The sequence below is a fragment of the Barbus barbus genome, assembly GCF_936440315.1.
Source record: "Barbus barbus genome assembly, chromosome: 5".
In the NCBI taxonomy this organism is placed as follows: domain Eukaryota; kingdom Metazoa; phylum Chordata; class Actinopteri; order Cypriniformes; family Cyprinidae; genus Barbus; species Barbus barbus.
The window spans coordinates 16,873,177-16,896,817 of NC_136733.1; the positions used below are offsets into that span (position 1 = coordinate 16,873,177).

General features: G+C 36.8%; 4 protein-coding genes across 5 annotated transcripts in view; 2 read left to right on the forward strand and 2 right to left on the reverse strand.

Annotated features, from left to right (window-relative positions):
• Nucleotides 1–4,001, reverse strand: part of LOC306870453 (RCC1-like G exchanging factor-like protein) — a 9,489-nt gene extending 5,488 nt beyond the window's left edge. The window contains exons 1-6 of the mRNA XM_079417746.1: nucleotides 3,748–4,001; nucleotides 3,015–3,311; nucleotides 2,396–2,525; nucleotides 1,860–1,988; nucleotides 1,593–1,659; nucleotides 1,143–1,194 (exon numbers count right to left, since the gene is read on the reverse strand). Of these exons, the coding sequence (XP_079273872.1) occupies nucleotides 1,143–1,194; nucleotides 1,593–1,659; nucleotides 1,860–1,988; nucleotides 2,396–2,525; nucleotides 3,015–3,299 (663 nt within the window). The 5' untranslated portion in view covers nucleotides 3,300–3,311; nucleotides 3,748–4,001. The remainder of the gene's footprint in view (nucleotides 1–1,142; nucleotides 1,195–1,592; nucleotides 1,660–1,859; nucleotides 1,989–2,395; nucleotides 2,526–3,014; nucleotides 3,312–3,747) is intronic.
• Nucleotides 4,002–5,616: 1,615 nt separating this feature from the next.
• Nucleotides 5,617–11,113, reverse strand: LOC306870455 (neutrophil cytosolic factor 1-like). The gene is made up of 11 exons (XM_079417748.1): nucleotides 10,986–11,113; nucleotides 10,783–10,863; nucleotides 10,501–10,576; nucleotides 9,584–9,749; nucleotides 9,293–9,354; nucleotides 9,080–9,202; nucleotides 7,155–7,262; nucleotides 6,927–7,044; nucleotides 6,702–6,815; nucleotides 6,441–6,607; nucleotides 5,617–6,132 (listed from the first exon to the last, which is right to left on the reverse strand). The coding sequence occupies exons 1-11, from the start codon at nucleotides 11,055–11,057 to the stop codon at nucleotides 5,987–5,989; spliced, it is 1,233 nt and encodes a 410-aa protein (XP_079273874.1). The 5' UTR covers nucleotides 11,058–11,113; the 3' UTR covers nucleotides 5,617–5,986.
• Nucleotides 11,114–18,680: 7,567 nt separating this feature from the next.
• Nucleotides 18,681–21,250, forward strand: LOC306870046 (DNA-directed RNA polymerase II subunit RPB11). Of its 2 annotated transcripts, XM_079417082.1 has the most exons (4): nucleotides 18,681–18,783; nucleotides 19,314–19,403; nucleotides 19,505–19,679; nucleotides 20,820–21,250. In XM_079417082.1, the coding sequence occupies exons 1-4, from the start codon at nucleotides 18,731–18,733 to the stop codon at nucleotides 20,853–20,855; spliced, it is 354 nt and encodes a 117-aa protein (XP_079273208.1). In that variant the 5' UTR covers nucleotides 18,681–18,730; the 3' UTR covers nucleotides 20,856–21,250. The 2 variants fall into 2 exon arrangements, with proteins under 2 accessions (XP_079273208.1, XP_079273207.1); XM_079417081.1 differs by lacking the exon at nucleotides 20,820–21,250 and having other exon boundaries at nucleotides 19,505–20,469.
• A 109-nt stretch (nucleotides 21,251–21,359) lies between these two features.
• On the forward strand, nucleotides 21,360–23,571 carry LOC306870045 (alpha-ketoglutarate-dependent dioxygenase alkB homolog 4-like). The gene is made up of 3 exons (XM_079417080.1): nucleotides 21,360–21,504; nucleotides 22,088–22,282; nucleotides 22,647–23,571. Exons 1-3 carry the CDS (start codon nucleotides 21,394–21,396, stop codon nucleotides 23,163–23,165), a joined length of 825 nt encoding a protein of 274 aa, XP_079273206.1. The 5' UTR covers nucleotides 21,360–21,393; the 3' UTR covers nucleotides 23,166–23,571.
• The last annotated feature ends 70 nt before the right edge of the window (nucleotides 23,572–23,641 follow it).

A 23,641-nucleotide genomic window follows, 5' to 3' on the forward strand; every position in this document is an offset into this window, starting at 1 on the left:
TTAAACACATATAAACCCAAGTTCTAATTATCCTAATCCTAGGAAATAAATGTCATCCTGTTCATTTTCTGAAAAATATAATAAAATAAAAAAAATGTAATATAAAAATGTTTTTTTGACAAATGAACTTTACAATTTTAATACCATTTTTTTACATTAAAATAATGATAATATTTATATTTTTTCATATTCCAGTAGAAGTCACAGAGCACAGGGATCTTAATGGTCCTTTAAATCTACAATGGCCGAGAGAGCTGCAACTTCAGAAAGCACATGCAAATAGAAAAAGCACCAGCAAATCAAGAAAACATCTTCATCAGTTTGACAGCAGGTGGTGCAAATGCTCACAACACAAACAAATAAAGAATTGTATTTGCAGCGCAATTCTTTATTTGTTTGTGAGCATTTGCAGTGCCTGTTGTCAAATTGATGAATTTGTTTTCTTAATTTGCTGGTGCTTTTTCTATTTGCAGCGCGTTGAGCTCTCTTGGCCACCATATAAATCAGTTTATATGGTCTTTATGTAAAATATAATTGAACAAAAACTGCCATTTAAAAGTTTGGGGTTAGTAAGATTTTTACGTTTTTGAAAGAAGAGCCTTATGTTCACAAACACTGCATTTATTTTATCACAAATACCAAACAATTGTGAAATATCACATTATAAATGGAATGGCTGTTTTCTAATTTAATAATATATTTTACATCTTCATTTTTTCTGTGATAGCAAAGCTGAAGTTTTAGCAGCTATTAGATTCAGTCTTCAGTGTCACATGATCCCTCAGAAATCATTCTAATATGCTGATTTGCAGCTCAAGAAACATTTCTGATCATCTAGTCAAAAAATGCTGCTTAATTATGTTTGAATGCAACCCCACATTTTTTTAAAAGGTAATTAAAGATTTTTTCTTTTGATTTTGGGTTGAATAGGACTTCAGAGATTCAAATTTACACCTGTGAATTTCCATCAAAAGAATGCGCTTAGAAATATCAATTAGATTAAAGTAGATTCATTGGAATTATTATAACTACTAAGAATGTCTGTAAACAATATTTTTAAATGCTGATATTGTTGCATTTACCATCAACTATGAATTAATCAATGTACTGTATCATGCTAAAGTATCAATGTCATCACATACCTGGGTGACTCGACTGTCAAAGCCCTCAATCTTGTGAACAACATGACTGCCACTGCAGGAAACAGAAGAAAAGGATTACCATCCTCAAATAAAATTTCAATAAAAGCAGCTTAAGCTTTATACTCAGAAATATTATTAGCAAACGAAACCAGAGTACATATCATGCTCTTCTTGGATAAAATGGTTAGTATTTGAGTTGAGAGTATTGCCTCTTAATGTTACTGCTCAAATCATAAACCCACAAAAACTTTATTACGAGCATTTCCCCATCATGCTGAATAATCATTTCACTCCAAGCAACTCATGAAATAAAACCGACATAAATAGCAGTTAAAATACAAAGCTAATGGGATACAGGGAAAGAAATTATTTTGGTTTAGCCACCACAACATAATGTGAAATAGAGTCCTTTGGTGAAAAATACTGGACTAATACTGCTGAAGGACAAACCTGTACACTTCATCCTCCACAATCTTCCTCCCACACTGCCCATAAGCATTATTACCCATGCTGAAAACTAATGAGAGAAAGAGAGACATGAAGGACTCATCCCACTAGAGCACAATGATTTCATTTTATTAGAAATGTATTTACTTTATATAGAATCTGAGCACCTATAAGTACAACTTTAATCATTTTGAGAAGACCTCGTGCTACAGAAAGGTGCTCTATAATGACAATAAATGTCTGTTATACGACAAAGTAGTGATTGCTGACCTCCCTCAGAGTCTGTGAGCACTAGTGAGTGAGCACGTCCACATGAGACCTGCAGCACTCGTGTCTCCTGAGGGTTTACCAGCGGAAGAGACACGGGAGACGGTTCCAGGACATAGTCATAACTCTTATCTGCAAACACAAGACAAAGCAGCTGATTTAGGAATGTGCTTGAGGAAAAGGTTGTTTGTTGGTCGTTGTAATGGTTCCAGTAGATTCAGTTGGCAGCTCATTCCTTTAAAGTTGATCATCAACGGCCACTACATGAATCTTCCCATGGCATGTTCAATGGGAAGTGCTGAAGAACATTTTCACATTAGCTACCATCAGAGAAGAACAGAGATGACAGAGAGAACAAAAATTACTGCAACAACCTACTTCCCCAATAAAAAAAGTCTCATGAAACTACAGTGTTTTTTGAAGTACCTTGGAGTACCATGCAATTAATGTGATGATAATTTCAAACCACTGTTTGAAGTGCTTTACCAAGAGCACATGAGTTACTGACAGGAGTGTAATGTTATTTTGGGGGTTCTTACGTCGGTCGTGTTGAGTACGTTGAAAGCCCAGCTGGGAGTCTTTGTTAAGGCCCATGCCCCACAATTTGGTGAGATCTCTGCTATTAGATGCCAATAAGGTGAAGCCATAGCCACAGGCTGCTGAGGAAATCTACCCAAAAAAACAAACATAACATATACTACCATTCAAAAAAAAATTTTTTTTTTCATTTTTATTCAGCCAGACACATTATATTGATGAAAAGTGACAGTGAAAACATTTCAAAAGATTTCAAAGAATTGCTGTCCTTTTGAACTTTCTATTCATTAAAGAAGTCTATAAAACATATCACAGTTTCCACAAATATTAAGCAATAAACATATTAAGCAATACCTTGATAATAATGTTTTTTTAAAAACAAATCAGCATATTAGATTAAGTTCTTAAGGATCATGTTACACTAAAGACTGGAGTAATGGAACTGAAAATTCGGCTTTGCCGTCACAGAAATATATTACACTTTAAAATATATTAAAATAGAAAACTTTTTAAATTGTAATAATATTTCATAATAATGCTGTTTTTATTGTATTTTTAACAGTGTTCAAAATATTTCACATTTTTGGGTACTTTTTTGTTTAAGTTAGGGTAGAACATCACCTTCTGTTCAGTATCCAGGCGGTAAGGTGTGAGCTGGTACTTCCTGGGCGTTTTTCTGCCACTGTCCGGCACTACAAAGCTAGGGATGCCTAAAGCTCCAGTGTAGCTGAAGCCCCACACAAACACCTTCCCTTGGGGCTTCCTGTGTTGCCCCACATACTGAAACACGGGGGTGTCATCTTGCTGCTCCCGCTTTCTTGGGGTGCCAACTGGTCGAGTGGCATATGCACGGAGACCCAGATGAAAACCATGACGGCCACAGGAGCGAAGGCTGACTAAAGCCATTATGACAGTCACCTGCATAAAACACAAAATTACAACATAAACTCAGATATACTTTATACCAATACTGAATATTAATTAAATTAAGAGGCTTATTCAACACTAACATGAAATACCATGGCATAAGCATGATTTTAATTTATAATTTTTTTAATGTAGCATTCATCGTGGTAGTTCTACATCTGGTATTCTCTTAAGTATTCTCTCGTTGCCTTGTTACATGTGCAATGACAATAAATTGAATCCAATCCAAGTACCTTGGTGCAGCATGTAAAAAACATAAATACATAAATATGGTCATCACATTTACAAAGTAATATTAACATGACTTTTGGTCACAGGTATCATGGTGCATGAATATATGTATATGAAATATATAAATGACATTGCATTACTATAATACCAGAGCATTCTGTACTCTACTCTGTTTGGAGGTGAACTCAATACTCACGCTCAATGATCGAAAAATCCTCTATAATTTATTTGACACACCGCTTCAAATATTTCCTATCACATAATATGATTCACACATGAGCATATCTGCGACTCTGCAAACTGGCTCGGCGGCTGAAATGAAACATATACAGTAATATAATGTGAAATTCGTCTACTCTGTGTTTTAAGCTGCTCTGGCATGTTTTCTATGGAGGCAGCCATGACAGCTCACCGCATGAACTGTGACGCACGAGGTACACACAAACTTCTTCTTCTTCTTCTTCTTTTGGTTTTAACGCAGCTTGAATCCAGTGTTGCCAGATTGGGCGGTTTTGAATTTGATTGTGCGGGTGAATATTGGCTTGGGCGGGTGGACAAAATTTGGGCTGGTTTTTGGTCAGTTTTGACGGTTTTCAAAACAACATATAAATTGTGTAGGCTAATTGGTTAACAAGCCCAAAGTGTGCGCATATAGCCTACTGCAAGCATTACAATGTTACTAAAAACACACACACTGCAAAGAGACTGGTGAGATCAGAGCACAGTTCAATTATTTAATCAAAATCTATTTATATCTACACGATCGTGTCTTTTATCTTTTAAACGGTCCAGATTGATATCCTTTAAAGATGCTGGACTTGTTAGTTTTGAGTGTGAAAAATTCTATATCATGTTCAATATGAACTATACGAACTTAGTTCTGTCTGAAATTATAGAGCAACACGAAAGAGCATTATTGTTGCTGTTAAATTAGTTTATTGTCGGATTATCATACAGAAAGACATGTGCATGAACGAGTATAATTATAATTATAAATACCTATAATTATGTTGCTTATTCTGATCACTTATAATGGGCACTTTAAATTCTGACTGTTTAAATTGAAAACGATGCATGTGTTTTTCGAGGGTATCGGTTAATTTCTTGATTGCTGTTTTGACAGTGTCTGTTTGCATATTTTAATCATATTTGGTAGTTCTCTTTAATGTATTTGTCCCGATTTGATCCATGGGAAATTTATCATTATATTTATATTATTTAGTCGTCATTATTTCGTTCCAAGGAGTTAAAAATGGCTCTTCAACACATTCTATCACATTATTTTGACAGTTAAAGTTTTGGGTGGGTTTTTGTGAGCTTTTGGGCTGGAAATCGTCCATCCAATCTGGCAACAGTGATGTTGCATTACTGCCATTGTCTGGAAAAATACTGGACTAATGTACTTCCCATGTATAGCATCTTCATTTTTCATATTCTTGATATTAGTCCAGTTTTAGTCCAAATATTTAATTTCTTGTCCGAACTTTTTTTTGTCCAGTAGGCTATGTTCTTTAATCCACGTCCAATTAATCCTATTTCTGCCATGTCTATTTTGTTTTATACAAAGATCATCCTTTGAATTTGATATTTTGTGCAATATACAAGAACATGTTCTACATTCTCAGGTATTTGCCACTGATCACAAAGTCCTGTTGGGTGTTTCCCTATAAAGCATACTATTTAACTTACTGTGTCCTATTCTTAATCTGGTTAAAATATTCTCTTCTCTGCTGTTTTTCCCCTTTACTTTCCACACTGTGCCCACTCATGTACAAACAAACTAGTAAAGTAACTGTCGATATAACCGGTAGGGGACGGACATGTCCTGTGTTTTCAATTATATTCAAGTAACTTCTGTTTTTCGTTCATTTTGTTCCTGTACACAAAGAAAAGAAGTTTGGCAAAAGTACATTGCCACTGCCGCGTTTAGACTTTACCTCTAACGTTATAGTATGAACACTTACAGAAAGTAGCAAAAGATCCATGGCACTGCCGAGGGTTTTTGGACAGGCAATTTGGTAGTGCCATGGCATGTGGTAAATGAATATGACATTACCATTTGATGCCACAGTACTTTTTATAGGAAGTTATAGCATATAAATATGTTAATCATATACTATATTACCAACTGACCATCTCTCAGCACCAATGGAATTTCTTCTTGATATCATATCACCATGCATTTGATTTTCAGTTATTATTTATTTACTTATTTGTCACAGTTTACAAAAACATCAAGATAGTAAACGTAGCAAGTCATAAATGCATACTGGAATATAGCTGGTTGGCATAAACGTTACATAGCTTATAACAGGTTCTGGCCTAAGCAGGAATGAACAGAGCATTTGTATTAACAAGTATCTGAATGCCTGTGACCATTTTTAACACAGATTCAAGTCAAGATTGAACACATCATCACTTCATAACTAATCACTTCAGTTGGCCTCATGGATGCTGATTCTCTTGCATGTGTTCTCAGTGCAGCGCTCCAGAATGAGCTGAGGACTGGGCCGAGGAGGAATGACTGGAATACTTTCATCCAGATCTTCTGCTTGAGGAGAGCCTGATTTTACAATGTTCTCTGCATAAACACAGAATGCATTTTAAGCGAAAAAATATATACTGGTCTGTACAACTGATCTTTTCAAAAACGAATGGAACAGTTATTATGGGAGGAAGAAATTATGTAAATATAATTATAGAATTACTGTAAAACCTGCAATCAGTACACAAAAATCTATATCATTGTATAATATATTATTGTTCGTATACGAGCAAAAAAATCATAATAAAGAAGAAAAAATGTTTGCATAAATATATATATTTTTTTTCTGTCTGTTATATCCCACTATAAGGCACTTGACATGTTTCTTTCTGGAGAATACACACCTCTGTTTGTCTTCCTCTCCTGCAGTGGAGATCGTGTCACATTCCTGGATTGGGAGTTTAGTCTTCCTCGCTGCTGTAAGAACCGTCGACTCTGTCTTCGATAGCTGTCCTGACTGATTCGCTGACGTCCCTTAGGATGGATGCTGTGGGCATTGCGTATGGTAGACCTGTTGGCCAAAATAAATTGAAAGTTTTATTATGACCAACCAAGTGTTTAGTTATTGTTGTTATGTGTGGCGTTTCATAGACATATTGCTCTACCTTCTGGGTGGTGGTGTTGCTCTTCTGACCACATCCTTCTCAGCATCCACCTCTTTCCTCTCTCCCGTCCTGCACAGGAATATAGATGGGTAGAAGCCCGTATCTTCTCCTTTCCTGTATAAGACATTTTGGGAATCTGATTCAATTATGACTCATCTAATGACTGCAAGTATTTCGATTGTCTCAAAACACCATTAAGTTAAATTTAGAGAGATTGACTCATACCTGACCACCCACCACCCATCAAGAAGTTTATGGATGACCTCGATCATCTCTCCAGCCTCGAGAGTCAACTCATCCTCTTCAGCAGCTTTATACCCTTTAGTGGTTCTGTAGAGCTCTCCTGTTGTGGGTAAATATCATGAGTTCAATCCAAACAGCATAATTAATCACTCCCAAAATAGTGTTTTGGGTCTCATATCAGTCGCAGTAAACATAGCAAAACACACTAACCTGCATAATTAGGCTCTGGTTCCTCTGATTCATCTGCTCCATCCAGAGGCTCTAAATATGAAGCTGGCACCCAGCCTCGCCTGGACTCACACTGACAAAACCACCAGCCTGTAAACATCAAATCACATCACAATTCAGATCTGCTTTTTCCTTTACTAATATGTGAAAATGTGGGAAGAGAGCTACATGAGTATTAGTAAGTAATTTAACATATATATTATATATTAGACACTGCTGTTCACAAGATTGGGGTTGGTATAAGATTTCTTAATGTTTTTGAAAGGAGTCTCTTATGCTCACCAAGGCTATATTTATTTAATAAAAAATACAGTACAATAATAATAATAATAAATAACTATTTTATTATATTTTGAAGTGAAATTTTTTCCTGTGATGGGAAATCTAAAAACATTTTTTATCATGAACAATGTTGAAAACTGTTCTGCTTAATATTTTTGTGGCAAAAAAAAAAAAAAATAGCAAACATTTTGTATAAATGTTTTTACTGTCACTTTTGATCAAATTAATCTGGTTCTTGCTGATTATATAAGTATAAAAGTGTAAATTTCTTTATATACACTCACATAAAGGATTATTAGGAACACCATACTAATACTGTGTTTGACCCCCTTTCGCCTTCAGAACTGCCTTAATTCTACGTGGCATTGATTCAACAAGGTTCTGAAAGCATTCTTTAGAAATGTTGGCCCATATTGATAGGATAGCATCTTGCAGTTGATGGAGATTTGTGGGATGCACATCCAGGGCACGAAGCTCCCGTTCCACCACATCCCAAAGATGCTCTATTGGGTTGAGATCTGGTGACTGTGGGGACCATTTTAGTACAGTGAACTCGTTGTCATGTTCAAGAAACCAGTCTGAGATGATTTGAGCTTTGTGACATGGTGCATTATCCTGCTGGAAGTAGCCATCAGAGGATGGGTACATGGTGGTCATAAAGGGATGGACATGGTCAGAAACAATGCTCAGGTAGGCCGTGGCATTTAAACAATGCCCAATTGGCACTAAGGGGCCTAAAGTGTGCCAAGAAAACATCCCCCACACCATTACACCACCACCACCAGCCTGCACAGTGGTAACAAGGCATGATGGATCCATGTTCTCATTCTGTTTACGCCAAATTCTGACTCTACCATCTGAATGTCTCAACAGAAATCGAGACTCATCAGACCAGGCAACATTTTTCCAGTCTTCAACCGTCCAATTTTGGTAAGCTTGTGCAAATTGTAGCCTCTTTTTCCTATTTGTAGTGGAGATGAGTGGTACCCGGTGGGGTCTTCTGCTGTTGTAGCCCATCCGCCTCAAGGTTGTGTGTGTTGTGGCTTCACAAATGCTTTGCTGCATACCTCGGTTGTAACGAGTGGTTAATTCAGTCAAAGTTGCTCTTCTATCAGCTTGAATCAGTCGGCCCATTCTCCTCTGACCTCTAGCATCAACAAGGCATTTTCGTCCACAGGACTGCCGCATACTGGATGTTTTTCCCTTTTCACACCATTCTTTGTAAACCCAAGAAATGGTTGTTCGTGAAAATCCCAGTAACTGAGCAGATTGTGAAATACTCAGACCGGCCCGTCTGGCACCAACAACCATGCCACGCTCAAAATTGCTTAAATCACCTTTCTTTCCCATTCTGACATTCAGTTTGGGGTTCAGGAGATTGTCTTGACCAGGACCACACCTCTAAATGCATTGAAGCAACTGCCATGTGATTGGTTGATTAGATAATTGCATTAATGAGAAATTGAACAGGTGTTCCTAATAATCCTTTAGGTGAGTGTATAGTAATATACTAATTTTATTATTGTATATAATTTACAATTAAAATTTCATTGTATTTGAATTCAATTTGTTAATAAAATATAAATTATATGTTTTAGTACAGCCATATTTTTCATCCTGCTCACCATTTGGGCTTTTTTCCACAATGTCCACCGTGTCTCCCATCTTTAGGGAGAGCTCATACTTTGAGCTCTTGCTGTAGTCTGCAATCACTCTGTAGCCCTCAAGCATGATAGGCCCTGAGATTTCTGCAAAAAGAACAACAGCTATAAAACCTTTGGGGAAATGGCATAAGGCATTTGCAGATAAATTATATCAAACGTAGAATTTGATCTTACCTGATGTGGTGTTGCTCCGTGCTCTGTTTGTGGACATAATGAAGGTCTCGTTTCTTTTGTATCTACAGAAAGATAAAAGTAAAAAAGAATGTTTTATGTAAATACTGTATTCAGTAGTAAAAAAGCACAGTTGCAGTTTCACATTTTATTATTTGATGGCTTTTTAAATTTATAGAAGGGACATGATCAGTGAACGTCATGTACTGTCATAACCACTTTGGCTAAAAACATCAGAGCATGTGAATAACCACTAAGCCACAGCTCCAGCTAACTTTAACCAGACAGACTTACGGATGTGGTGCTGGTGGAGTTTCATCTTCAGGCCGCATTTTGAAGAAGTCACATACAAGCTGACAGCGGGAGATCTTCGGAGGCAAGTTGAGAAGAGAACGAAAGTATTCAGTGAGAGTCACCTGCCTCGTCTCTGTCGTCTTCTGATTGTCGAGCCATTTAGGAGCTGAGAGAGATTTAATTACAGATCATCAGATGGAACGTTTCACTTGTATTGTTGTCTTAATACTTGGTATGGCTGTGTTGCACAAACTCTTTTGACTTTATGTTTCCAACATTTATTTTGCCTGCTACAGCGGAGTACATTTGAATGGCTATTCAGTGTCTAATGCATATGACACGTTTTGTAATTCTTGTATATTATATAAGCTACCACTACACTACACACTGAGTCAGTGTTACAGTGTGAGAAATCCTTCTCTCTGCTTGTAGAAAACTCTGTGGTATGGTCATGTTGCACAAACTCTTTTGACCTCATGTTACAATATCTCTATCTTGCCTGCAATGCTGGAAAGTCCAGAGACAATACAGCCTGTCCCTCATAAAACAATCTTTTGCAGAACTGAAACTCAAAAAACCCAAAACAAAAAGGCATGTCAATGCATGACATTCAAATAGACCCGTTTTAACATTACATGTCAGGCACCTTTCATGACCTCTAAATTAATAAACGGATATATCTGATATGCTTGACATTAAGCAGGTGTTTCTTCTTCTCATAGGAACCTTGAGAACCAAAACCTATTTCCGTATTGTCTGAAAAATGAAACTATCACGTTATGATGACATTTATTGCTTGCCGTAAGTCTGTAGATGCTGTTAACTTAGTAAATCATTTATGATATGTTGTTTTGCTCTTTCTGAAAGTGGGTCAAATATGAGCTAAAGATTTATGCTTTAATCACAAAAGCCTTTACCTGGTAAAGTGGGAATGATTCTGTCCTTTTCGTCAATGCCTCCTGCCTCAATAGGGAACATTTCCTTCAAAAATTTCTGTAAAAATAAAAAAATATATAAGTTTTTTTTTTAATCAATTATCTACTTGTGGAATGATTATAGGTTACAGAAAATTATTTTATACAAATATGACATAGCATGACTAGAAATGCTTGCAGTGATGAAACCATATGACATCAGGTAGGGAAAGGGGAAATATGACACTATACTTTCAATTGTAAAGAACTGAACATGAGACTTACATGAAATGTGTGGATTTCTGGATAGCGTCTGTACACCAGCTTTTCAGATTGATCACTCCATTTAACCAGGAGCATGTACACCTTTAGTACAAGAAATGAAAAAGAAACCTCTTACTTTATCTCATAGCTAAAACATCCTTCACAACATTCAAAACACTTTACTTGTTTTCTGTACTTCACAATTTTTGGAGTAGCTTACTTACATAGTGCTGGCTGGGGAAGAATCTTTTCTCAAAGCCTAACAGCTCCACGTGTCGCACATAAGATTCAGCCATCCTGCACAACAGAGGTCTGACAATGAGCTGAAGGGATATAAGAGAGTCTGCTTTGCTGTTATGATCACCTGTGGTTTATGAAGTTATTATGGACTTTGACAGTGGGAGGGGCGATCACTCAAGCACTTCCTTTTTCACTTCTGCTCATCTAAACCTGATGAGGAAATACAGATAGAAAATTCCAGAATTATTTATGTTTAACATTTTACAGTAAGTGTATTTAACTTGATAATTAACATATTTTGGATGATAAAGAATGTATTTACACTAGACACTATTTTGCAGAATACACAATAGTACATGTGTTTACTAATTTACTAATAAGTAAAGACCCCCAAGCCCAGCCCAAGAACAGAACATCACTTGGTATTATAACAATATAACCCAGGGATGTCAAACTCAGTTCCTGGAGGGCCGAAGCCCTGCAGAGTTTTGTTCCAACCCTGCTCCAACACACATACCCCCTGCGTTCCATTCGGAAGGGCTCATCTCTATGCCCTAATCCCTTCTCCGGAGTGAGAGCTTCGAAGGGTTGAAGGGTGTAGGGGACCAAACAACTGTTTCTTGAAGTGCCCTTCAGCGTCATCATCCCGTGCCCACACGGAGGCGCCGTCATCATGGAAAGAATCTACACAAAGGATCATGGGAGCCCAAAATGTCCATCAGTTGTACCCTTTGAAATCCTTCATTCTGAAGGACTCTTTGAAGTGGCAAGTTTTTAACACTTCAGTTTGGAACGACCCTTCACTATGGCGGCCATGATTATTTTCATTCTGAAGTGCCCTTCGGAGGGTGATATATCCTGTTTGGAATGCCCCGACCATGTAGTTTTCAAATAGGCCAGAAGAACTTGATAAGTTGGATCAGGTGTGTTTAATTAGGGTTGAATCTAAACTCTTTGGCCGTTTCTCAATATGCGTACTTGTCTGTACTTGTGTTCTTGTGGACTTGTGAAACGTCATCAGTCGCTGCCGAAGTACTGTTCCAATTCAAAGTTCACATCTAGCCAAGTCCAGTTCAAATCCCCGGATGTGTTCTTGATCCGCCCCTTTTACCGAGGATGCATCGAGAGGTGACTTGTGCGGACTTGATACGGGCCATAACCCAGAATTCAGTTCGTCCTCCCGTCCTCGAGAGTTCGTTCTTCTGAGTCGAACTTGGCAAGTCCAAACTCGAAAGGACAGAAGTCCAGACTCTGCGAACTTGGTATTGAGAAACGGCCTTTGACACCCCTGATATATACCTATAAAACAATTTAGGAGCCGCACCTTTAAATGCAGGAAAACATAAAGAACACTTCGCAGGCACACAAAGGATTACAGAAATGTTTAAGTAAGGGGCCCCATGTATTAATTGTACAGATTTTTGTGATTGTAATCCTATTTAAGGAACTGTAGTGGTCTTTCTAGACAGATGCTTAAGGGGCAATGTGTAAAATGAAATAAATCAATTGAACAATAAAAGTACTACATACTATTGACAAAAAAATGTATTGAGTTATAGGGTAGTTCACCCAAAAAAGGAAATTCTGTCATCATTTACTCACCCTTAAGATGTTCCAAACCTGTATGCGTTTCTTTCTCCTGTTGAACACAAGAGATGATATTTTAAATAATGTTTGTAATCAAACAGTTGCTGGTAGCCAATGTCTTCCATAGACATAAAAAAAAATACTATGGAAGTCAATGGGGACTAGAGACTGTTTGGTTACACACATTCTTCAAAATATCTCCAGCAGAAGAAGAAGAAGAAAAAAATCAGACAGAATTGAAACAACTTGAGTGTGACTAAATGATGATAGGATTTTCATGTTTGGGTCAACTATCCCTTTAAAATGACTGTGTTAAAGACTGTATATATATACATATTGTGTTGCCTTCTTGAATATCAGTAAATGTTTCCCCCTTTTGTAATATGAGTACCTCAATTGCTCTCAGTGTGAAATGTTGGATCTCAAAATCATACAGTCACTGTTGGAAAATGTTCAAATACGCAAAAGATGCTGGAAAACCAAAGAATGTGCAGGAGCTGGAGGATTTTTCTGAAGAACAGCAGGCAGTTGAACTGCTCAGGACCAACAAGGGACTCATTAATAACTATCACAACACAGAAAAACAATTGTGGATCATCCAGGAAACAACACAGATTATTAAGATTCAAGGGTATGTAAACATTTGAATGGGGTAATTTTTTATGAATTCAGTTATTGTTTTGCTTTGTGGAGTATATATAAACATCAGTTATGTGAAATAGCTTATTCACCAGAGTACTAAATAAAAATAACATCCAATTTTCATGATCCCATGAAACAAGAGGTTATTTAGTTAAAATTATAAACATTTGCATATTCTGCAAGGGGGGTGTAAACTTATGAGCACAACTATATACATATATATATATATATATACATATATATATATATATATATATATATATATATATATATATATATATATATACACACACACACACACATACACAACACAGGTTGTATATATAGTTTATCTATATTATGCGTTATAGAGAGCTGGCATAACTTCTTCAAATATGTCATTGTTTTGTTATTCATAGTTTATGTCATTGTTGCTTTACAGTTAATGCACATTCTCTATGAGCAGTTCCTCACGTTCACATCTTTGTCTTTAGAGGTGCTTGTTTGCTGAAAAGAGAAGGAAGCAAATGTAATAAACTCTTTTCAAGTGGTCATGGCCTTTTATGGCTTATTCCTCTTTTTGATCACTTCAAATTACTTTGTAGTTATATGTCATTGAATATTGCTTGTTGGAAACAGACATGACTCTTATGTTGATGAAACACCACACTGCTTCTTAAGTCATTTTATAAAAGCTTCATAATCATTTTCACATTTATTTTGACAGTTTCTCAAGCTAGAAGATTTCACAGGGGATTTTAGAAGAACTGTGATGACATACATAACCACACAGCACAAAATGCAAAAAGCCAAAAAAAGTTCTGCAGCTTTCAAAGTTTAAATGTAAATATCAGTGCTCTGGACTAATATTTATTGTGAAAAGTGGTGCATAAATAGAATTCTGGTCTATACATTTAACATAACTCAAATAGTAGCTAGAAAGAAAACATTTAATACAAAGTCTTTTTTTTATTATTAGCTTCAGTATACAGTATAAAATATATATATATAAGCAGACTATTTGTGACCCTGTCTGTGAAATCCAGGCTAAAGTCTCAAAATCTAATTATGGCACCATATGGTTTGATTTCAGCCATTAATTTCACAATAATTTCAATTTTTGACATGGCCTTACTTTGTCAATATTAAAGATATCAAGGTTACATTTTCACAGAATGTTCTTTACCTTATGAAGGATGATTTGAAAACAGTAATGCAGCCAGGGTCACATTTAATTTCTATTCACTTTCTTTCCTCACATACATAGGTCTTTCTACAAATTATATTGCTGCATTTATACTTTTGGATCCCTCACAAGGGGATAATTTGGAAGTCATTATCATAAAAAAAAAAAGGAAGAAAAAAAAACTACTACAGACATCAATTTGTCACTGTATGTAATATTTTGTTAATAATAATTACCATATTGTAACTACAAACTATTTATTTGTTTGTAAATGCAGTCATTTTAAATAATATTCAGCTTTTCAGGTAAGATACAAGGCAAATTTATACCAAAAATAATAATAAATAAATAAAAATACTGTTATTCATGAACACCTTATAAGATTCCTTGTGATAGTAACATTTTTCCAAAGGCGTGTTACCACGTTAACAAAATCATAAAAAGTAAACATTTTGGCTCTGAGTCATTATTGAAGTCCCATCAAATGTGAAAGAAGTGAAAAGATTTGTGAAAGACTCGTGGTCTGCATGATTCCTTCATGACACTTCTTCACCACACTAAACATACTCCCGTACATAAACACACACCCACTTCTTGTGCAGTTTTTTTTTTTGTTTGTTTTTTTATATCTGGACTGTTTGTCTTACAACTTCTCATTTGCTTTTTTTCCCAATCATTTTCCTTTTTCATGTGACTTTGTGTAGGTGATATAACTCATACTTTACTATGACATCACTTGATTTTAGACCGTCATCAAGAATCATTAAAAATCACTTTATGATAACAACTCAATATTCTTGCATGTATACAGTCTCCTCCAGATATAATGGAGCTGAGTAGCTTCAAAACTATTAACTATATGAACAGGAAAAAAACTATTGGGCAGATTGGGAATACCTCACTGCTTTGATCTTTCCCATACACTACAGGTCCTTCTCAAAAAATTAGCATATTGTGATAAAGTTCATTATTTTCTGTAATGTACTGATAAACATTAGACTTTCATATATTTTAGATTCATTACAACACAACTGAAGTAGTTCAAGCCTTTTATTGTTTTAATATTGATGATTTTGGCATACAGCTCATGAAAACCCAAAATTCCTATCTCAAAAAATTTGCATATTTCATCCGACCAATAAAAGAAAAGTGTTTTTAATACAAAAAAAAAGTAAACCTTCAAATAATTATGTTCAGTTATGCACTCAATACTTGGTCGGGAATCCTTTTGCATAAATGACTGCTTCAATACGGCGTGGCATGGAGGCAATCAGCCTGTGGCACTGCTGAGGTGTTATGGAGGCCCAGGATGCTTCGATAGCGGCCTTAAGCTCATCCAGAGTGTTGGGTCTTGCGTCTCTCAACTTTCTCTTCACAATATCCCACAGATTCTCTATGGGGTTCAGGTCAGGAGAGTTGGCAGGCCAATTGAGCACAGTAATACCATGGTCAGTAAACCATTTACCAGTGGTTTTGGCACTGTGAGCAGGTGCCAGGTCGTGCTGAAAAATGAAATCTTCATCTCCATAAAGCTTTTCAGCAGATGGAAGCATGAAGTGCTCCAAAATCTCCTGATAGCTAGCTGCATTGACCCTGCCCTTGATAAAACACAGTGGACCAACACCAGCAGCTGACATGGCACCCTAGACCATCACTGACTGTGGGTACTTGACACTGGACTTCAGGCATTTTGGCATTTCCCTCTCCCCAGTCTTCCTCCAGACTCTGGCACCTTGATTTCCGAATGACATGCAAAATTTGCTTTCATCCGAAAAAAGTACTTTGGACCACTGAGCAACAGTCCAGTGCTGCTTCTCTGTAGCCCAGGTCAGGCGCTTCTGCCGCTGTTTCTGGTTCAAAAGTGGCTTGACCTGGGGAATGCGGCACCTGTAGCCCATTTCCTGCACACGCCTGTACACGGTGGCTCTGGATGTTTCTACTCCAGACTCAGTCCACTGCTTCCGCAGGTCCCCCAAGGTCTGGAATCGGTCCTTCTCCACAATCTTCCTCAGGGTCCGGTCACCTCTTCTCGTTGTGCTGCGTTTTCTGCCACACTTTTTCCTTCCCACAGACTTCCCACTGAGGTGCCTTGATACAGCACTCTGGGAACAGCCTATTCGTTCAGAAATTTCTTTCTGTGTCTTACCCTCTTGCTTGAGGGTGTCAATGATGGCCTTCTGGACAGCAGTCAGGTCGGCAGTCTTACCCATGATTGCGGTTTTGAGTAATGAACCAGGCTGGGAGTTTTTAAAAGCCTCAGGAATCTTTTGCAGGTGTTTAGAGTTAATTAGTTGATTCAGATGATTAGGTTAATAGCTCGTTTAGAGAACCTTTTCATGATATGCAAATTTTTTGAGATAGGAATTTTGGGTTTTCATGAGCTGTATGCCAAAATCATCAATATTAAAACAATAAAAGGCTTGAACTACTTCAGTTGTGTTGTAATGAATCTAAAATATATGAAAGTCTAATGTTTATCAGTACATTACAGAAAATAATGAACTTTATCACAATATGCTAATTTTTTTGAAAAGGACCTGTATAACTAGATAGTGCTTACATTGCTACATTTCATAGATTACTATAAATAATGACTAATAACCTCTAGGAACTGCTTTGAGGACTATTGTGCTTTAATGACAAAAATCCAAGAAGAATGTCCATTATCTCATTTCCTCAAAGGACACTTTCCGAATTGCCAAATCACAATTTATATTTTACTTACCATGGCGAAACGAATTGTAAAATGTGTGAATCATATGTTAAAATTAGTGAGTAAAAACACTCCATGAGTTCATTCAATAGGTCATGAGAACAAGGTTGAACAAATGATCCTGTCATGTCTGTGGCTGAACAATTAGGTTTTCTCGATTGGAAATACAGTATATATGACTGATTAGTTTAATTATTCATTTAAAACTTTGATTGCACAACCCTGATATTCAGCATTAGTGTTTGTTTTTACTGCACAACAGGCCTGTTAAAAAAAGAAAATTCAATGAAATATATTTCTATCCATTTAAAATGAAGAGACAATATTATTTGTCATTTTCAAGATAATAAATGATTTCTGTAAAAGCACATATTCACTATTGTGGTGTGAATAACAAAAACACCTAAACTGCAAGCATAAGTTAGGCTACACATAATTATACAAATAAATGATAAAAATAAAAAAAGTGTTGAGATAAATGTTTGACATGACATTTTGAGCTGCCTGCAAATCATATATTCACAATGATTTGAAATTGACGTCCTATGACATGTGAGTTGTCTTAATTTAAATTTTAATAGAAGTCCACACTTGCACCACATATACTATGATCACATGCCCTATGACAGTAAACATTTCAGAGGGTTCTTTTGACTTCTTTTTTAAACAGAGTGAAAGATTTCTTTTGAAAGTCGGTTGCTCTTTTTGACAGTTGTGTGTTGCTGTATCCTGTTTCATCAGTTCAGTGAAGCTTTCCAATAAAAACCACATCATGAGATTAATTTCAGTTAGGCCTAGATCGCTAAACATGCACATAGGTGCTTGGACCCAGATGATTGCTACTGCAGCTATATTTAGTTTTTAATTATAGTATAGAGGTTGTAGATTATATAATATACTATAGATCAGGGGTGTCAAACTCAGTTCCTGGAGGGCCACAGCCCTGCAGAGTTTAGTTCCAACCCTGCTCCAACACACAAATCATGTAGTTTTCAAATTAGCCTGACAAACGTGATTAGCTGGATCAGATGTGTTTAATTAGGGTTGAAGCTAAACTCTGTGGCCCTCCAGGAACTGAGTTTGACACCCCTGCTATAGATTAAGGAGGCTATAGATCAGGGGTAGGCAACGTCGGTCCTGGAGTGCTGATGTCCTGCAGAGTTTAGCTCCAACCCTGAAAAAAATCTCACCGAAGAATCTGCCACCAATAATTAAGAAATGTATAAGTTTGACACCTTTGTGTAAGTGTGATGAAAATGGTCAAATATAGACCAGGGGTGTCAAACTCAGTTCCTGCAGAGTTTAGTTCAACACACAAACCATGTAGTTTTCAAATAAGCCTGAAGGATCTGATAAGCTGGATCAGGTGTGTTTAATTAGGGTTACATCTAAACTCTGCAGGGCTCCGGCCCTCCAGGAACTGAGTTTGTCACCCCTGATATAGACTATATTTAGCGTAAGCATTTTTAAGTAATTTATCTACAGCTCTTCGCTGCCCTCCAGCGATCTTCACTCAACACTGCTCTTAAATACTAATAAAGACATTTTCACGCCGTGTAACGCGCATGCGTCGTCCAGTGTGAGTCCGTCATTAGCGTCATCGCTTCTGGTTTTGAAACAGGATGAACGCGCCACCGGCATTCGAGTCGTTTTTGCTATTTGAGGGAGAAAAGAAGTAAGTGCAGTACAACGCAGTTTTAACATTTAAGTGATACTACCTGAACTAAATAAAACCTGTAATGAAACAAAGTCAGCTGGAATAGAGGAGTTGGCTTGCAAAGCGTTTAGCTTGTTGGCTAACGACAGATAGTAAGTCCATGTGTAAAACAGAACATATTAACTAGTAGTCTGACTAGCTTTTGTACTCATTACATGACTAAATACCTCACTGCGCTTTATATTTTACAGACTATGCACTAGACATAAATATATATATATATATATAACTTATATATATATATAACTTATATAATATATTTTTTTCTTGTGTTCTTTCTGTCCCTCTCTCTTTCTCTTACCATACACACACGTACCTATAGAAACAAACGTTTTTGAACATGGTACCATCATTACATTTTTTAGTATAGCATGTAAATAACTCTAGGTATATATCAAAGTGCCATATTACTACATCTATGATACGTTCACTGTACTATTTGGAAAGGGAAGCAATCACCTAATATTCCTGTTCAAATTCCTTTTCAGGATCACAATAGTTAAAGACACCAAGGTGCCAAATGCATGTCTGTTTACATTGAATAAGGAGGATCACACACTGGGGAACATCATCCGGTCGTAAGTGCACAAGCATCTGATGGTCAAACATATCGGAGTCATTGTGATCACTGTGATGCTCTGTTGGTTCGTGCATTCAACCGTTGACATTTTTGTGTAAGGCAACTGCTGAAGGACCCTCAGGTGCTGTTTGCTGGATATAAGGTTCCTCATCCTCTGGAGCACAAGATAGTGATCCGTGTTCAGACAACACCAGACTACAGTCCCCAGGAAGCCTTCACTAATGCCATCACTGATCTGATCAGTGAACTGTCCCTTCTGGAGGAGCGATTCCGGGTATGTGACATGATGTACATAGCAGTCTGTTTCCATTCAGTGAGGGGTGCTGTGTTTTATTAGTGGTGTTTGCTAAGGCAAGCATCACTAGTACTATTGCTCATACATATAATAATGGATTTGAACAACATATAACTCCAAGTATGAAATTTAAGTGCCTGTTCACACCAAGATTTGGTGCGATAATTTTAAATTGAATGAACGGCTATTAATGTGTCTGTTTAGACCGACACAAACATTTGCATGTCGTCAATGCAACAATCTCTTTTCCATCGCACTGCAAAGAAAACTAGCCAACCAATAATATTAGCGCTTTTGTTCACACATGCCCAGAGCTACTGCTTTTATATAAAACTATGACTTGGTGGCACTCACAAATCCAGTATTTGGCTAAGTGACAGTGAATACAAGAGGAAGAACCTAAAGCCGGCTCTCTTGTCTTTGTATGTTGTGGTGGTGTTGGATATGCAACACCAGTGTTGTTTTAGTATTATTGATTTGTTGATCATTGGTTACCCATTACACCATTTTTTTTTATAGTTTGTTTTGATATAATAGTTAGTTTTAAATTAAACCTGAATCATATACCCTGGGTGGTCTTATTGTGTTAAAAATTATGAAATCTTAATTGTAGATATATATTTCATCTTATACAGTAATATATTAGGGCAAGCTGCATTGTAGCTTGAGCTGTGAGATTTCTCTGAATAAAAAAAATGCAAATACGTATATATGGCTGCAGCTGGCTAATGAGAGGTCTGTAAATGTGGGTCTGCATTAAAAGTGTTTTATTGTGTTTGAACTGGTTTTAATGATGGCCTACTTGGCATTGTTTGAATATCTTGCACTAAGAGTATGCACAGCATCTTTAGAGAGCAGCATATGTTTGCTGAGAGTAACGAAAGGCTGTATATGGATATGATTTGGGCATGTTTTATGCAAATTATTAACCTCAGGCATGTGGCCGGTCATTTGCGATACTCCAAATTCATTAACATTAGAACCAGGTTAAGAACAAAAGTTTGTTGTAAATTTAAAGTTCTCCTGTTTTGTTTTCTCTTTAACTGTTGTGTTGAGTCTGTGTTGTATATTCCAGAAATTGATGTGACCCTTTTTTTCTTCTTTTTTTTTTTATTGTAGGTTGCCATCAAAGACAAACAAGAGGGAATAGAATGAAGACCATCACACGCCATTGGATCAGAACAACTAATTCACAATGGACTGAGTTTACAGTCTTGAGAACTGTTTCTATAATGGGCTACAGTATTCCCATTTAATTATTTTCATGAAATATTATGAGGTCAGATGACAAGCTCTCATAATAAATAATAAGAGATCTTTACCAGCTTCTAACAACATTGAGGTTAAGATCTGTGGAGGTCCTCCTCCAATATTGGCTTTCTAACAAAGCATGTTGGTGTAATGAAATGGTCAAATCCAAACATTCTTTGAAAATATTTCATCGCACACCAAGTTTGTGTACAAGGAAGTAATTTCCTCTTCATTGTCCCACTCATTTGTGATGTAGTTTATCTTTGTTATTAATAAATTGACTTTTGTAATGAAATACAATAACTTGTATTTATTTGAATCTCAACACTGGCTTTATTGTTTCATGGATTTGTTCAACTCTTGGCTTTCAATGTAGGAACTATTTGGGACCTTCGGTTGTTTCGAAGGGGACGCATTAAAATGATGCACAAAATGTAACTTGATGGCTACTGCAGAGATGCATAATATTGACTGTGGTTGTAAAGGAATAAGGACATGCCTGAGATGCGAGGCGAAGGAGTCTAACCCACACTTACTACAGAAGAATGTGCTGGTGAGTCCACCACACTTAAATGAGCCGACGCTGTCTGTCGCATCAGCAGAGACTTGAGTGCAACCAAAGACTATATTCTCCATTCAAATTCAGATTTTTCTGCCCTGACTGTCAAAATTGTGCTAATAATAAGCTAAACGCACTTCCGTTCAAACATTTGTTGACCGTAATATTGTTTTTGAAATAGCCTAATTCTCTCATGCCCACCAAGGCTGAATTTATTTGATCAAAAATATAATGAACGGTAACATTGGGGAATATTACAGTTATTTTTCTATTTTAATTTAGAATTTATTGACGTCAAAGCTGAATTTTCAGCATCATTGCTCCAGTCTTCAGTGTCACATGATCCTTCAGGAATCACTAACATGCAGATTCTCTGCTCAAGAAACATTTCTTATGTTGAAGACTTGTGTGCTGCTTAATATTTTTGGGAAAACATTGATACAATTTTTTTAAGGATTCTTTTTAACGTTAAGTCTTTGCTGTCACTTTTGATCAATTTAATGTATCCTTGCAGAAGTGTTTTCTGTTAAAAAAAAAAACTCGTGTATATATGGAAAAATTATATATTCTGTTGCAGACACATTATGATTTCACCTATGATCCAGTATCAAAGTCAGCAGTCCGAGAGGAGGAAAGTGGCACTCAACAGTCCTTTGCTTTTCCTGGAATATTTTTGTGGGAGAATTTTGTATCAGAAGATGAAGAGAGGGAACTGATTGCTAGAATGGATCAAGATGTCTGGAGAGAGTCTCAATCAGGCCGTCGAAAACAGGTGAATGAGGGGAAGAATTGTGAGAGCGTGAACTACTTAAATACATTCATTTAACCTTTTATTTCTTAGCAATGTTATCTTTAAGTGGTTATGGAAGTCAGAATAATTCAGATAAAGTTAGAATTGTGAGGGTAAAAGTCACAGTTACCTTTTAATTTTTTTCTTCCTGTGGCATAAACAAGCTTCTATAAGTTAGAAGACATTGTGAGGAAGGTTTTTCTTTCTATTTCTTTTAAATCACCTTTTAGGGTTTTTTGCTGTTTAGTTCAGAAATTTAATTTAGTTTGTCAGCTAATGTGAGGATATAAAAGTTGTAAACCAGTATTATTGTAATAACATCCAAATAAACATATTATATACACAGGACTTTGGGCCAAAGGTAAACTTCAAGAAGCGACGTGTCAATGTGGGAAACTTTACTGGCCTGCCTGCTGTTAGTCGTCACCTGGTGGACAGGATGTCAAAGGCCCCTCAGTTGGCCTTCTTCAAACCAGTAGAGCAGTGCAACCTAGACTATGATCCCCTCAGAGGCTCAGCGATTGACCCTCATTTAGATGATAGCTGGCTGTGGGGAGAACATCTGGTCACCATTAACCTGCTCTCAGACACTGTCCTCACGATGAGTTTAGATCGAGGCTGGGGAGACATGGACGATGGAGAAGTGCGAGTGGCTGTGTATTTACCACGCAGATCATTGATTGTTCTCTATGGAGAAGCACGTCATCGGTGGAAACATGCTATCCACAGGAAAGACATTAAGGGACGTAGAGTGTGCAGCACCTTCCGGGAGCTGTCTGGGGAGTTTCTACAGGGAGGAGAGCAGGAGAAACTGGGCTCAGAGTTGTTAGATCTAGCACTGAGCTTTAAGGGTATACCTTTATAAATTGCCTTTACTTTGAAATGTGAATTTATGTACACACAACTGTAAAGTGATTATTTTTAACTCTTAATTTAAATAAATGCATATTCTTTTTATTCTGTGTTATTTTGTGAATGAATCATTGATATGATATGAGATGCAAAAATATTTAACTAACCTTTTTTCTTTATGTATCCATGATTTAACCAAGTGAAATTGTTTTATTCAAAGAAAAACTCTTGACCAGGGGCGCATCAGGTGCTCGCAGGCAAAACTACGGGTGCTCCAGAAAAAGAATTTAAACTTATCAGCCCAATCAGGCCTTTGTCAGGTCTAACACCCTGATGAAGGCCCCTGCTTGGGCTGATACGCATTGGTGTCCTTTTAATATGTAGCCCTGTCTTAGAATAAAGTAATTTTACTTTGCCTTATGATGTGAGTGCCTGGACACGTTTTGTTTGTGTGTGTGTTTTGCAAGAGGTGGCATGCCATATATAATG

What these genes read in the sequence shown, in the direction of transcription:
- LOC306870045 (XM_079417080.1), top strand. Translation starts at nt 21,394, where the DNA reads ATGGCTACTGCAGAGATGCATAATATTGACTGTGGTTGTAAAGGAATA. An exon ending in TACTACAGAAGAATGTGCTG is followed by an intron (nt 21,505 to 22,087) that starts GTGAGTCCACCA and finishes ATTCTGTTGCAG; the next exon opens with ACACATTATGATTTCACCTA. An exon ending in AATCAGGCCGTCGAAAACAG is followed by an intron (nt 22,283 to 22,646) that starts GTGAATGAGGGG and finishes TTATATACACAG; the next exon opens with GACTTTGGGCCAAAGGTAAA.
- LOC306870046 (XM_079417081.1), top strand. Translation starts at nt 18,731, where the DNA reads ATGAACGCGCCACCGGCATTCGAGTCGTTTTTGCTATTTGAGGGAGAA. An exon ending in CTATTTGAGGGAGAAAAGAA is followed by an intron (nt 18,784 to 19,313) that starts GTAAGTGCAGTA and finishes ATTCCTTTTCAG; the next exon opens with GATCACAATAGTTAAAGACA. An exon ending in CTGGGGAACATCATCCGGTC is followed by an intron (nt 19,404 to 19,504) that starts GTAAGTGCACAA and finishes TTTTTGTGTAAG; the next exon opens with GCAACTGCTGAAGGACCCTC.
- LOC306870455 (XM_079417748.1), bottom strand. Translation starts at nt 11,057, where the DNA reads ATGGCTGAATCTTATGTGCGACACGTGGAGCTGTTAGGCTTTGAGAAA. An exon ending in AATCATTCCCACTTTACCAG is followed by an intron (nt 9,750 to 10,500) that starts GTAAAGGCTTTT and finishes AATCTCTCTCAG; the next exon opens with CTCCTAAATGGCTCGACAAT. An exon ending in TGTGGAAAAAAGCCCAAATG is followed by an intron (nt 7,263 to 9,079) that starts GTGAGCAGGATG and finishes TGATGTTTACAG; the next exon opens with GCTGGTGGTTTTGTCAGTGT.